Source organism: Ceratotherium simum, chromosome 34, assembly GCF_057802395.1.
Source record: "Ceratotherium simum simum isolate JZ-2026a chromosome 34, ASM5780239v1, whole genome shotgun sequence".
In the NCBI taxonomy this organism is placed as follows: Eukaryota; Metazoa; Chordata; class Mammalia; order Perissodactyla; family Rhinocerotidae; genus Ceratotherium; species Ceratotherium simum.
In genome coordinates this window covers 5,450,176-5,463,560 of record NC_141933.1, presented here as the reverse complement: position 1 = coordinate 5,463,560, position 13,385 = coordinate 5,450,176, and the positions used below count along the sequence as shown (strand labels likewise).

At 41.3% G+C, this 13,385-nt stretch overlaps 1 protein-coding gene across 8 annotated transcripts in view; it reads left to right on the top strand.

Annotated features, from left to right (window-relative positions):
* The window catches only part of PPP6R3 (protein phosphatase 6 regulatory subunit 3), a 140,650-nt gene that overhangs the window by 69,878 nt on the left and 57,387 nt on the right, over positions 1 to 13,385 (top strand). For all 8 annotated transcript variants that reach the window (XM_087422524.1, XM_087422523.1, XM_087422522.1 and 5 more), the window contains 3 exons: positions 1,704 to 1,769; positions 4,184 to 4,296; positions 9,109 to 9,222. In XM_087422524.1, coding sequence (XP_087278650.1) covers positions 1,704 to 1,769; positions 4,184 to 4,296; positions 9,109 to 9,222 — 293 coding nt within the window. The remainder of the gene's footprint in view (positions 1 to 1,703; positions 1,770 to 4,183; positions 4,297 to 9,108; positions 9,223 to 13,385) is intronic.

Below are 13,385 nucleotides of genomic sequence, written 5' to 3'. Positions count from 1 at the left end.
GTTCCTCTGAGGTGGGCAGGCATGCCAGGGCATGTGTTTGTGTGAGGGGGTGGGGTCAAGGCTGGATGTGTAGAACCAGGCAGAGGTCTGCGGAGAACCACGGTTGAGTGTACCTAGTGAATGTCCTGGGAGTTGCCTGTGGGAAGGGGCCCTAAACTGGGATGCTGGTTCCTTTTAGGTGTGTTTCTATGTGAGTCTGTTCTCAAAAGAGGTTGAGGATTCCAGGGAAGACTGTTGAGGTTGAGGGGGAGGGTCACCTTGATGTTTAGATTATTATAGGGAGAAATTATTCAGTATGGTTTCTTAGAATTCCTTTGGTCACCCATTTCGAAAAGAATAGATGTGCTTCTGGAGGGATCTAATAATAGGTGGTTAAATAAAAGCACAGGTGGTTAAAGGAAAGGTAGTGAGAAACTCCTGAATGTCTTACTTTGATTTGGAGGCCCACTGTGGGGAGATTAGTCCAAAAGTGAGCTTGGAATGTAGGTGCTTGTTAATAACCTGTGGAGGCAGTAGGGGTCAGGGCCTGATTAGTTCACTGCCCACAGCTTCCTGCTTTCTCCTGTGGTGGTCAGCGCCCCCCCGCCCCCAAACATGTGTTACCAACCTCTGTTTTAGGGCATTGCTCCTCAAACTGTGGTCCCAGACATCACCTGGGAGCATGTTAGAAATCCATCAACTCAGGTCTCACCCCATCCTGCTGAATCAGAATCTGCATTTTAACAAGATCCCTGGGAGGATGGTTCATGTGCACATTTTAAAACAGATCTTAAAATATAAAGGGCCTCTACCTTTGTGGTACCCGCCTAATAGCTTTTGTTTGCCTTTTCGTTTGGCTTGTTCTCCCTAAGGAGCCTGGACAGCCTCAGGGTGTCTTTCTCTGTCTTGAGCAAATTGTGTTTGATTTCTTGTTACCCAGCACCTCCCTCCGCACCCCCCCATCTCCTTGAACAAAACTTCAGGGTTTTGTGTGTGTGTGTGTCCCTTCTAGTTGGCGAGCACCTTGTTTATTATGGCGTTTCTCTTCTTGTGGAACTAACGTTACGCCAGCTGATTTTTCATTTATTCTTCCTTATTCTCATCCTCTTTATATTTCCATTCAGAGTAATATCTCATATAAAGATTAAGAAGAGATTGTCCTAGTCATGGTAGCAGCTCTTTGCTAATATGTGACGGGGCTGATAAACTCTGCTTCTATGGTGGCTCTCCTGCCAATCCATGTTTCCTGTGTTGGTTTTGGTTTTGGAATCCAAAAGTTCATCATGTGTTTTAACTGAGAGGCTTGATACTAAATATTGTTTTTCTATGTCTTTCTGAAACTCTCTTAAAGTGAATGCTCTCTTAGAGAAAATGTATAAATTCCACCCTTTTTACCCCCTACCCCTACCCCCAATAACCAAAATACAGACCCTTTTAGTGCTCAGTGTCTGGGAATTACCCCCAACTAGGAAGCTGATATATAGAATTTTTGTATGTGGGTATTGTAATTTGGGGAGTAGTTGGTACTGTTGGCTACTGTTAAAATAATATATTCACTGCCATTTTCCTTGGGGGACTTTTAATTTCCTGTAGTGTTCAAAGTCCAGAGAAACCTGTAACATTCTACTTAAAATGTGATGGATATTTCCAAGTATGTTAATCTTCATTGGGGCTTGAACAGGAGCCACTCATTGCTATGATTACTTCTACAATGTGTTTTACAGTGGTTAAATGAGGAGAAAATTATCCAGAGGCTTGTGGAAATAGTTCATCCATCGCAAGAAGAAGATGTAAGTTCTCTTGTGTGACTATAAACTTGATTTAAAAAAAAGAACCGTGTTTATTTGGGCACAGAGCATAACTGTACAAGGCGTGAAGGTAGAGAACAGGTAGAACAGCGATAATCGGGCATTCTTAAAGTTGACAATTTTCTAAACACTAAAGGCTTTAAAAAACATTGCATTTTGCTGATACCCAGAATATTTCCAGAAACATGAAACAGCAGGCTGTGGCTCTAGCACTGTCTTCTTTCTAGAGCTAGGATTTCAGGCTCAATCTGCTTGCCTTTGTTACAAACCTCCTCCATCCACACTTCTTTTTCCTTTTATACCCATCTTTAGCCCAAATGACATGGCCATGTCTGCATTTGTTTTTTCCATTCTGGCTAGAGCTTTCCAGGTAGCACAGCAGGATCTTGGTCACCGTTGAACCCCTGGAGTGATGGGCTCTTGGGGATTGTACTTCCTGGCCCAGGCTTTTGTGCTCTGACAGGTTGGTCTTTGTTCTGGTGCTAAAGATTGACATGACAGTGGGGTGGAAGCTCCGTGCTGAGGGATGCCTGTCACGTGGAGTCGCCAGGACCATCCGGTGTGCCTCTAGAGGATGCTGTCACTACTTCTCTCCTGCTCTCGTTGCCACCTTCAGTGGTGGGCTAAGCCGTATGGAATCGCCAGTATTCAGCCATTGCTGCCTACAGACATGGCAGTTCCATACAGTTCAGCCTAATATCTGTGAAGGACTTGGTAAAGGAGATGCAGGGTGTGTCATGGGTCACAGGGCGACTTCTTGTACACCTCTAGATTACAGGTTAATTGGACATTGGGCACCATAGAGGACTAGTGCAAAGGAAGAAGTGTGTAGCCAGAGGATATTCTCTCTCACAAAGGTGAATTTTCTATGGAGGTTATTCTAGCCTCTTCCACTCTAGGCCGTTCAAAAACTTTTGGTACCTGGAGATTATCTAAAACAGGCTTAAGAAAAAAAAGAGGGGCCGGCCCTGTGGCCTGGTGGTTAAGTTCAGTGCACTCTGCTTTGGCGGTCCAGGTTCAGTTCCTGGGCACGGACCTATACCATTTGTCAGTGGCCATGCTGTAGTGGCGACCCACTTACAAAATAGAGGAAAACTGGCACAGATGTTAGCTCAGGTGAATCTTCCTCAATCAAAAAAAAAATAAGAGCTAACCATTAAAGGGGCTATTGATTCCCCATCATTTCTCTTGAGACAGTGCATCATGTGCTCCTCTGCAATATTGTTACTGTTGACATTCACGACGCATTCCAGTGTGTACGTGTACTGGGTGCTGGAGGGAAGGAGTGCCAGAGTGTGACAACCCCTGCTTGGAAGGAGCCTTCGGTCTGGTTGGGGTGATAATCCCTGCTCCTGTGGCTGGGGTGTTGGATGGTTCCCAAGCACATTTCTCATGTGATGCAAGTGTGGCCAGTGCAGGCCATGGAGAGTGCTGACAGGAGCATGACGCTGCCCTGTTCACAGGCAGTACGTCTCCATGGACAAGGCTTGCTCCTCACTAGGTTCATGTTCTTGAGCGGAAGAACTTGAACTTGCTTGCTCGACAGGATATTACACCTGTCTGCACGGTGCAGGAGAAATGGATAAAGATGAAGCCCAACTCTACAGCAAGTTTTTTTGTGGAGGACAAAGCATTTGGGGGCATCAGCACCTTCCCTACTTGACTTGCAAGAAAGTTAATTTTGCCTTTTGGACAGTCCTGTTGATACTTATTTTGTATTAAGTGATAAATTATATGCTAAAATTATATGCTAAAATTATCCTGACCAATTTATATTTATTAAGGAAATGTTAGGCTCCTGATTCCAGTCAGTGGATTTTGATATCCTGGTGTGTGTGGTCATCTTTGCTGGGATATCACTGTTTGACCTGCACCAGGCACACAGTGCTCAGTCTGCAAGTTATGCTCAGTGCCAGATGCCACAGAACATGATGTATTTGGGCACTTAGATTTTAGAGCTTTCCTGTAAGGTAAACACTGGGCACTGGGAGAAGATGTAGTATTTCTAACCATTTGGTATATTCCATAAAGCTGTATTTGCCTTTTTCTTATAAATCAAAGAAGTGCGTGCATCTTTCTATGCTGATAAAAGTATACATTTGGAGGATATATTTTTTCAAATGTTCAATTGCATAAAATTTTCCTTGCCAGAACTTTGATCACATCTCCCTACGCATAGTAATATGTACTGTGCAATATTGTTAAGCTTATTAGCCTGTTAGAATAAAATACTTATGCTTTTTATGTGTATTTCTTTTGAGCTAGACTTTTTACTTACTGCAGCTTATAATCAGTGTTAATTTGTGTTATTTCTTAAGCAATTTCCTCCTTAACTTTTTATTATAAATTTGACTTCTGACATGTTTTATAGTTAAAATTGTACTTTTTTCCTTTAGCGTCATTCAAATGCATCACAGTCACTTTGTGAAATTGTTCGCCTGAGCAGAGACCAGATGTTACAAATTCAGAACAGTACAGAACCAGATCCCCTGCTTGCCACTCTAGAAAAGTACGTTTAAAACTCTGTTCTTGTTCTTTCATATTGGTGCTGTTTGATGTGTTACCATTGTGAGTGGTTGGTCAGTGTTCCCTGTGTGGGAACCACGTCCCTGGAGAATGCCCTTGGGTGGGTGAGAAGGCAGGAAAACCTGCTTACCTGATCTCAGCCATTGTGAGGCCCAGGGGAGACCTGCAGGGTAAGAGTGGAAATAAATGGCATTTGCGTGCAGACTTTGGACTTTTGCAATAGCTGTAAACCAGAATCCTGTAACGCCTTCGTTAGGTGGGTAGCTGCATCGTGACTTCACTGCCTCCACGGTGGAGGAGACAGAGACAGGGCCTCTCTCTGCTGGAGAACAGTCTTATGTACAAACTGATTTGACCCACTTTAGTCAACAGTTTTTATCAGAAGCTCTTCTTAAGGTTTACTCTCCCTCTACAGCTGAGGAGGGGCAACCTGACGACCTGATTTGAAGGGTTGCACATCTTGTGTGTTTCATTTCTTTGTACTGCTTCTGCCCTTAGTTTTAGACAGTTCCTTATGAAGAGCCATCTCATGTTTAGGCGGAAGACAGCTTGAGGATGGTGTGCTATTTTGAAATTTGTGAATGGCCAATCTGTGTGTACTAGTTTTTCTAGATTCACACATTTTCAGAAAGAACATTTACCGTCAAGCATGGGCATACGTTGGACCTGCATCCATACAGCTGGAAGTTATTTTAATAAATGAAAATCAGGCATTTCCCCACTTTAGATGAATAATTGGAAAGAGTGCATACAGTTAGAAATGTTAAGTACGAATGACAGTCTTGCTTCAATTTATTGCTACTGTCGTTTTTTTTAATGACTTTGTCAGTCCTTTTTTAGTCCTCCTGTATATTGAGGCTCATTTGGCACCTTTTGGCTTAGCTATCTGGAAGGCCCTTTTATTGAAATAAAAAATTTGTGTGTATTATTTACTTGGCAAGCGTGAGACAAGCAAGGAACAGATTAGAGACAAGGTATCTTGCTGTAAACTCTGTCTTCTGAGAAGTCAAGTTGTATGTATTGTAGAATAGGAAGGAGTTGACTAGTTCTCCAAAGTAGCAAAACTTAAAAGAGATTATCGGCTTTGGAGTAAAATGTCATTTTACCTGCCTCATTTCAGTTATTCTTGGCAGTGTGACACATGTACTCCTTTTATAACATACAGGACATTCCACATTCAAATACTAATAATCGTAGTAGTGTTAGGTTTAACCATGTAAAATTGCCATTTGAGTAGCTTAAAAAAGTGTTGAATATCAGCAGTTTCATATGGTTCATGACGGCACTGTCCAATAGAAATATGAAAGTCACACGTGGGCCGGCCCAGTGGCGCAAGTGGTTAAGTGCGCGTGCTCCGTTACGGCGGCCCGGTGTTTGCCAGTTCGGATCCCGGGCGCGCACTGACGCACCGCTCAGCAAGCCATGCTGTGGTGGCGTCCCATATAACGTGGAGGAAGATGGGCATGGATGTTAGCACAGGGCCAGTCTTCCTCAGCAAAAAAAAAAGAGGAGGATTGGCAGATATTAGCACAGAGCTGATCTTCCTCACACACACACAAAAAAGTCACATCTAATTTTAAATTTTCTAGTAGCCTCATTAAAGTATAAAGAATAGGTGAAATTAATTTTAATAATATATTTTATTTAATCTAATAGATAACAAAATACTATTTCAACATAATATTCATTTTAAAAAGTATTGAGATATTCTACATTCTTTTCTTTGTGCAAAGTTTTAGAAATCCAGCATGTATTTTACACTTAGGACAGGTCAGTTCAGACTAGTTACATTTTGAGTGTCCAGTGGCCATGTGTGGTGAATGACTCCCGTCTTAGCACAGCTTTGCCTTGAATGTGAGATTGATCAGTAGTAATCACTGAGTTCTTTAGTGCCATCAGCCCTCTGTTCACACAACTCTATTTGAACCAAATACGGGATCTAGCCATTGGAGCCTTTGTACACACTAGCTGTTATATTTAGGCTGTCTTTAGTCCTGGATCAGGCAACTGTAACTTGATGCAGATAGGTACATGCTTAGAATTGACATCGTTAAATATTTGTTGAGAGTAAATTTCTTCAAGTACATGGACCTGATGAGTCAGGGGCCCCATGATGTCACCGAGTTAAACCTTCACTGCACTTAGCAGTGAGGAGACTTACTCTGTAATAGTGCCTCTTCCCATACTCTTCTTTTTATTTTTTTAAATTTTATTTATTTTGTGAGGAAGATTAGCCCTGAGTGAACAGATGCCAGTCCTCCTCTGTTTTTTGCTGAGCAAGATTGGCCCTGGGCTAACATCCATGCCCGTCTTCCTCTACTTTATCTGGGATGCTGCCACACCATGGCTTGACAAGCGGTGCATCGGTGCACGCCCAGGATCCGAACCTGTGAACCCCAGGCCGCCGAAGTGGAGCACACGCACTTAACTGCTGTGCCACCAGGCTGGTCCCCCAACACTCTTCTTGAGAACGAGAACCAACCTCTTTTAATATCAGACGTGCTCCCACATTATGGTGGTTCTTTTAGTATCTGTTGATTGAGAAAATACACAGTGACAAAAGCTTCTATGAGTTTAGTAAACTTTTATTAATCATAATAGCATCTTGTATATATTTCATATGTTATTATATAATAATGTATAATATCTATATATATTTGATAAATTATTATCTAGTAATATAGTAATATTATATTAGATTACCTAACTTACTATAAAGCCAAACAACCCATGGGTTTGATATCACCGTATATATAAACACCGTATGTATAAATAGAATTGTAGGCTAGCACTTAAGGAAAAGTTTGTGATGAGCTAAGGTTAAAGAGAATGGTAAGGATGGGTAGGGTACAAAAAGGTCTCTGAGAAACTAGACTGAAGTGTCAGGTAATGAACATCAGCTTGGGAAACAGTCTGGGCTTAAGTTGAATATATTCAGTTTAGTGGCTCTGTGGAGAATTTTGAAGTTCAAAAATTCCTTTAAAGACAGTTATCAGGGTTAGACGGTACAGCTCTAACTTCTTGATACTTATGAGGTTAGAATGAGTTGGGGTTTGATCCCAGTTGAGCCAATTAGTTTATAGAAGTGAGTCTTGCCTCTGACTGCCCCTATGACAACAAAGGCGAACCATTGTCTCAAAGGCATGGGTAGAGCCCCTGGATGCTCCATGTGTCGAACAGCTCATGTCATGGGTTTACTGATGCTCATCCAAGAACTCCATTCTTTTTTAATGTGAAAGCGAATATATTTTCTCTTGCATGTAAATAAACGCTTTATTTAAAGAATATGAAGAAATTCCGTTTATCCTGTTTGGTAAGCTCAGTCCTTCAGTCTATGATTTCTTCTGTATTTGGTGATATTTGTATGTTTAGATAAGACTCAGAATATGGCTCAGCTACTGTGTTGCATCTTGACCATCAAATTTTTGCTGCTTATTTTATTATTTTTGTCCATTAGTAAAATGCTTTCATGGTTACAGTATACTTCCAATTTGATGCAGCCATGAAATAGTGAGGGCCTCTTTGTTAGCCACTCCCTTTAGGCATCAGTATTTATGAAAGTATGACACCGCTGTCTGATAAGTAAGAACACTACGATCGATCGATCGAGAAGGTGGACATCCACAGATGGATGCCGCATCGGTAGCCCTCTACCTGGAGTGAGGCTGCTATCTGAAGAATATACGTATTTACTGTAAAAAAGCCATCTGTTTTCCAGAGCACAATCCCCAACCTAGTATTTATTTTAGAAACTGCTGTGTGTTTGGTGACTTGTACAGTACTGCTTTGGGTAGAGGTCTCACAAGCAATTTTAGGGCTGGTCTGGGAGTACTTGAAGGCTACTTCCTGCAAGGGGATTCTCTGAAGTTAAGTTAGATACCAGTTTTATTTGCTTCCCTCACATAGAAAGATATCCTTTCCACTTGCTGCCCTAGCCTGGCAAGGGGTGATCAAGGGAACTGGTGTTGGGATACAGTGAGCGCCACTGTACCTTGGGATGACGGGCATCTCTGCCAGCTGAGAAATAGGGACAACCCATTGTATGTCATATTGAAAGGGAGATTCCATTTCTTAATCCACATGGATTCTGAAAATTACTGAGATCCTAAGAAACTGAGGTTTTCCTTGAGAATGTCCATATAAATTTACCTAACAGGTTACTCTTGTGTTTTACATTATGACCTTGCATGTATATGGGAGAGGTGTAATGGGAACAGCCTGCAGAGAATACTTTTTGGGCAGTAGTTTAGTCAAATCCATTTTATTGCTACCATATTATTTTGATTTACCAAATTTTAATTGTAGAGTAAAATGAAACAGTTGATCTTTTCTTTTACCTGTTTTAGATCTTTGTTAATTATACGTTAATGCTTTTGTGGGAAAACATTTATGGGTTCTAATTAGCCTTTTTGAAAAATTCCTCTCCTTTTGTGAGGTTAAGAGTTCTAAGTCTTAATCACCACCCCCAGCCACCACTAGCACCAGCACCACTGTGGTCTGAGTGAGGTGACTTCCAGTCTTGAAATACTTGTTGGCTGTCAACAAGATTGGCAAAGGCAAGCAAGGCCCAGATGATTTTGCTGAGAGGAGAGGGTAGGGATATGTATATATGGGAGTGTTACATTTGTAATAAACCGGATCACTTGCCGACTTTAATAAATGTATTAAAAATAAAATATTGTTAAGTAAAACAAGTACACTGGTATAATACTTATCTTACTGGTAACATGATCTTTTTCTCTGAAGTTGTTAAATGATGTTAAATTAGCATGTGACTATTAATTTGTTTTCCTAGGCAAGAAATTATAGAGCAGCTTCTATCAAATATTTTCCACAAGGAGAAAAATGAATCAGCCATAGTCAGTGCAATCCAGATACTGCTCACTTTACTTGAGACACGACGACCAACGTAAGTTTTCCCGTTATCTTCTAAAATGAGCCATTTTGTTTTGCTTCTGGAGTTTTTAAAAGCTAAGAGTTAGGTTGTTGGTTGATAAGCTACGATATCATGCCCTTGAATTTCAGGTGCTGAATCTTTTTCTGCCGTATAAACTGTAAGTTAGCTTTATGTGCATGTGATATGTATATGTAGGGATGCAGTTGAAAAATCTGGTTTGGCGAACGCTATTTATTGGCAGTATTTGCATTCTAGTCATTTGGGTCTTTGTAGTAGTTATGAAAATGCTACTGTATAATAAGTGCTACAATAAACAAACCAAAAACGTGTATAATGGCTCAAACACAAGAGAAGCTTATTTCTTGCTTATGAAAATTGAAAGTAGGTGTTCCTCCTGGTTTCCTCCAAGTGGCAATTCAGGGACTCTCTCTGTCTTGTGATGCTTTCCTACACATGCTAACTTGAGGCCTCAGATGGTTTTTTTCAGGGTTTCACATGTGAGGGCGGTGCAGTTTATGAGGCTGTTTTAAAATGGATGGGCAGGTGGCTTGATCCCTTAAGGAAAAATTTGTGCTGTTTCAGAATCAGAAATATAGTGTGTTTTTCCCATGTATGTGCCCCTGGACTGGCCATTTAATGTTTGTCATGTTATTCTTTACAGATTATGTCCAATGCTAATTTACTTATTAATTTTCAGAGTTTTCTAGTTGTTTCCTGGAGCATGAGAATTTGAAGAGGTGTGTATATGTAAGCATTCCAGGAGTGTGTGGTTTAGAGATTATAGTTTGTATTTTCTTACTCACTGTTGGATCTATCCAGTAAACCAGAGGGCATGAAGAGGAGGACAGAAAAGGTCTGCTGTCAGCATATGAAAACTTTGGCCATCCAAGGTTTCTGGTTTTACTTTTAATGATGTCATTTTGTTTTCTAGCAAAATAGTGAACACAACCTTACCAATCCCTGCTTCCCCAATTCCTGATTTCTATTCCTGGTTTGTTTCATCTTTGGTTAGTGATAATGGAAGGGCAGCGTGGCCGCACTGTTCAAGTATGTTGTAATTTGGGGATTGTGTCTGTGTCTTCCCTGGTAAATCATATTTTAAATTATGTCACCAATAACATATTAATCAAGTGGTTCAGGACTGTCATCTTGTAGTCACACTGCGGGGCAATTGCACCATCTCCTAAAATGGTTTAAAAGCACATGAAGTGATGCTGTGAGGTACATACCAGCTACCCTGACTTGAGAAAGGAATAAATCTGAGGAAAAGGATACGTTTTTGTGTATGGAAGAGGAAAAAAAAACACACAGTTGCACAACTTAGAACAAACAGAGAAGATATAAAAAAAAGAAATGATAGAAGGAAATTTCTGACCAGAAGGAGCTTGCCTGAAGACCAGAAAGGTTTAGCAAATACTAAGCAAGATTAACTTTAAAAGGGAAGGGCCCAGATCTTAGGCTTATCCTGCTAAGATTTCTGAATCCCATGGATAAAGGGTAAATCTTAAAAGTATCTAGATGGGAAAAAATGGGTTAACTGCAAAGCAAATCAGATTGCCAGACATCTCATTTGTAAAGCTAAATAAATACTGAAAAACAGGGCCGGGTTGTGACCCTGCAATACTGTTGTTGATGTGTGAGGGCAAAAGAGACATTTTCAAGCATACGAGACCTCAGTGTTGCATCTGTGTTCTGTTTCTGGGGTAAATTACTTGAAGATGGACTTTACCAAAGCCAAACAGAAAATAAGTTAGAATAAAGAACTTCAGATGAGGAAATATATTGGTAAAAGTGATGATAAATGAAATGGATAGAGATGTGAAAATTAATATGACTGTAAAAGTTAAATGTTAAGAATGAATAATTAAAAAGTCAAATATTGAAAAACCAGAATAAATTCCAGATCATTTTTTAACAAAACTCAATAAATAAGGAGAAGGGGTAAGTTAGTGCATATTAGTTTTTATCTTTTTTTTTTTTTTTTTTTTAAAGATTTTATTTTATTTATTTTCCCCCCCAACGCCCCAGTAGATAGTTGTATGTCATAGCTGCACATCCTTCTAGTTGCTGCATGTGGGACTCGGCCTCAGGATGGACAGAGAAGCGGTGCCTCGGTGCGCACCCGGGATCCGAACCCGGGCCACCAGCATCAGAGCGCGCGCACTTAACCACCAAGCCACAGGGCCGGCCCTAGTTTTTATCTTATACTGAGGAACTGGGGTACTTTTATATGCAGTTTGTTTTTTCATCTTGAAAATATTATATTTTTTCATCTTTATAAAATTATAGTTCGGGATATGTTTTTTATAAATGTAGAAAAATAGTAGGTTATGACCCTCACCTTAGGGGCCAGGACAGCAAAGAAACCCTGAGAATCATAGACACAAGGGTAATTTGCACACACCTGCAAGCCCTTCTCAGAAAATAACTGGTGGTAGGGCGAGAGACCAGAGAAAGCTTCCCTTGCAGAATAGGCCTGAGGACATGAAGCAGCAGTCTTTGGGGGAAATGCATGATTCCCCGCCGGGGTCCTTCTCCATTCTTGCTGCTACTGAGTAAAACTCTTAAGCCACTGAGGAAAGAGTAGCAAACCCTGTAACCCTAAAGGCATAGGTGGAGACCATTTGCAGTGGGAGCAAGGGGCCATAAAAAACACTATCCTGTGGGAGAGGCAGGGACATGTTCTGGGCCCAGACTGTTAGAGTTCCCCTACTGCTGAGCTAAGGGCAGGATCACTGAAAAGGACCGACCCCTGAGACCCAGGGACACTTCGGCTGCTGGAGACTCAGGCTGAACCAGAACAACAGAGCATTTCTCCCCACTCATCCCTCTCCGAGTACCCCTCTCCAGGCCTCCAAGCGACCAGTAACAGCAGCAGTCTGTGGATGGAGGAAACGCTAGTGTGGAAAGGAGACTCTCCAGGCACAGGAGCAAGCTTAAAAGGAAGAACTTTAGCTAAGGGTGGAGCAGACATCGAGAAAAACTTGGCAACCCAGCCCTAACTGTAAATACAAAGTAACTTGAGATGAATTTGAAGTCTAGCACACTGAGGGAAATGTCATAGCAACAACAAAACCCAACCTAGCTCATATGCCAACTGATAGAGGTTGATTCACACCCCGCACTAAACACCTAGAAAAAAGGGACATGTCTGTTCCAGACAGAGATACTGTTTACATCAGTTTCTGCTTTCCTATACAGGATGTCCACCTTTCAACCAAAAATCACAAGACAAAGAAGCAAGATAAAAAGACCCCCAACAAACTCTGAAGAGAAAAAGCCATCAGTAGAACTAGACTCGGGGGCCAGCCCGGTGGCGCAAGCAGTTAAGTGCGCGCATTCTGCTGCGGCGGCCCAGGGTTCGCAGGTTCGGATCCCGGGCACGCACCGACGCACCGCTTGTTAAGCTATGCTGTGGCAGCGTCCCACATAAAGTGGAGGAAGATGGGCACAGATGTTAGCCCAGGGCCAGTCTTCCTCAGCAAAAAGAGGAGGATTGGCATCGGATGTTAGCTCAGGGCTGGTCCTCCTCACCAAAAAAAAAAAAAAAAGAACTAGACTTAAAAATGTTGAAATTATCTGACAGGGAATTTAAAATAACTGTGATTAATCTGTTAAAGGCTTGTGGAAAAGGTGGACAATATGTGACCAGATGGAGAATTTAGCAGAGAGCTGGAAGATCATATGGAAATGCTAGAAACGAAAAACAACAGAAATGAAGAATGCCTTTGGGCTTATTGGTAAACTTTGACATAGCTGAGGAAAGAATCAGTGTAGGACGTTAGAAATTACCCATACTGAAATATGAAGAGTCAAACCAAAAAGACAGTTACAGCCCACAATAAGGGGATATGTTAGAGGGACACAGGAGCCAACTGAAAGAGCCCCCGTTGGCCAAAGCTGGAATAATCTGCACAATAAAGTAAAGCAGTATTATATTATAACCCAAAGTATAAAATTTCCTTAAGTCCATACTGATGTAAGTAAATGATTGAATAAATGGGGAGAAGAGACAGCTCTCATGCAGAAGAATTCCAAATAGTTCATGTCGATGCTCCCTCCTCAAGGAGGAAGAACAAAACTCCCCACTCTTTAAGTGCATCGTGCACATCATGACTTCCTTCCAAAGAGTACAGTATGGAAAGAGAGAATAAAACTCTGTCAGGTTTGACAGA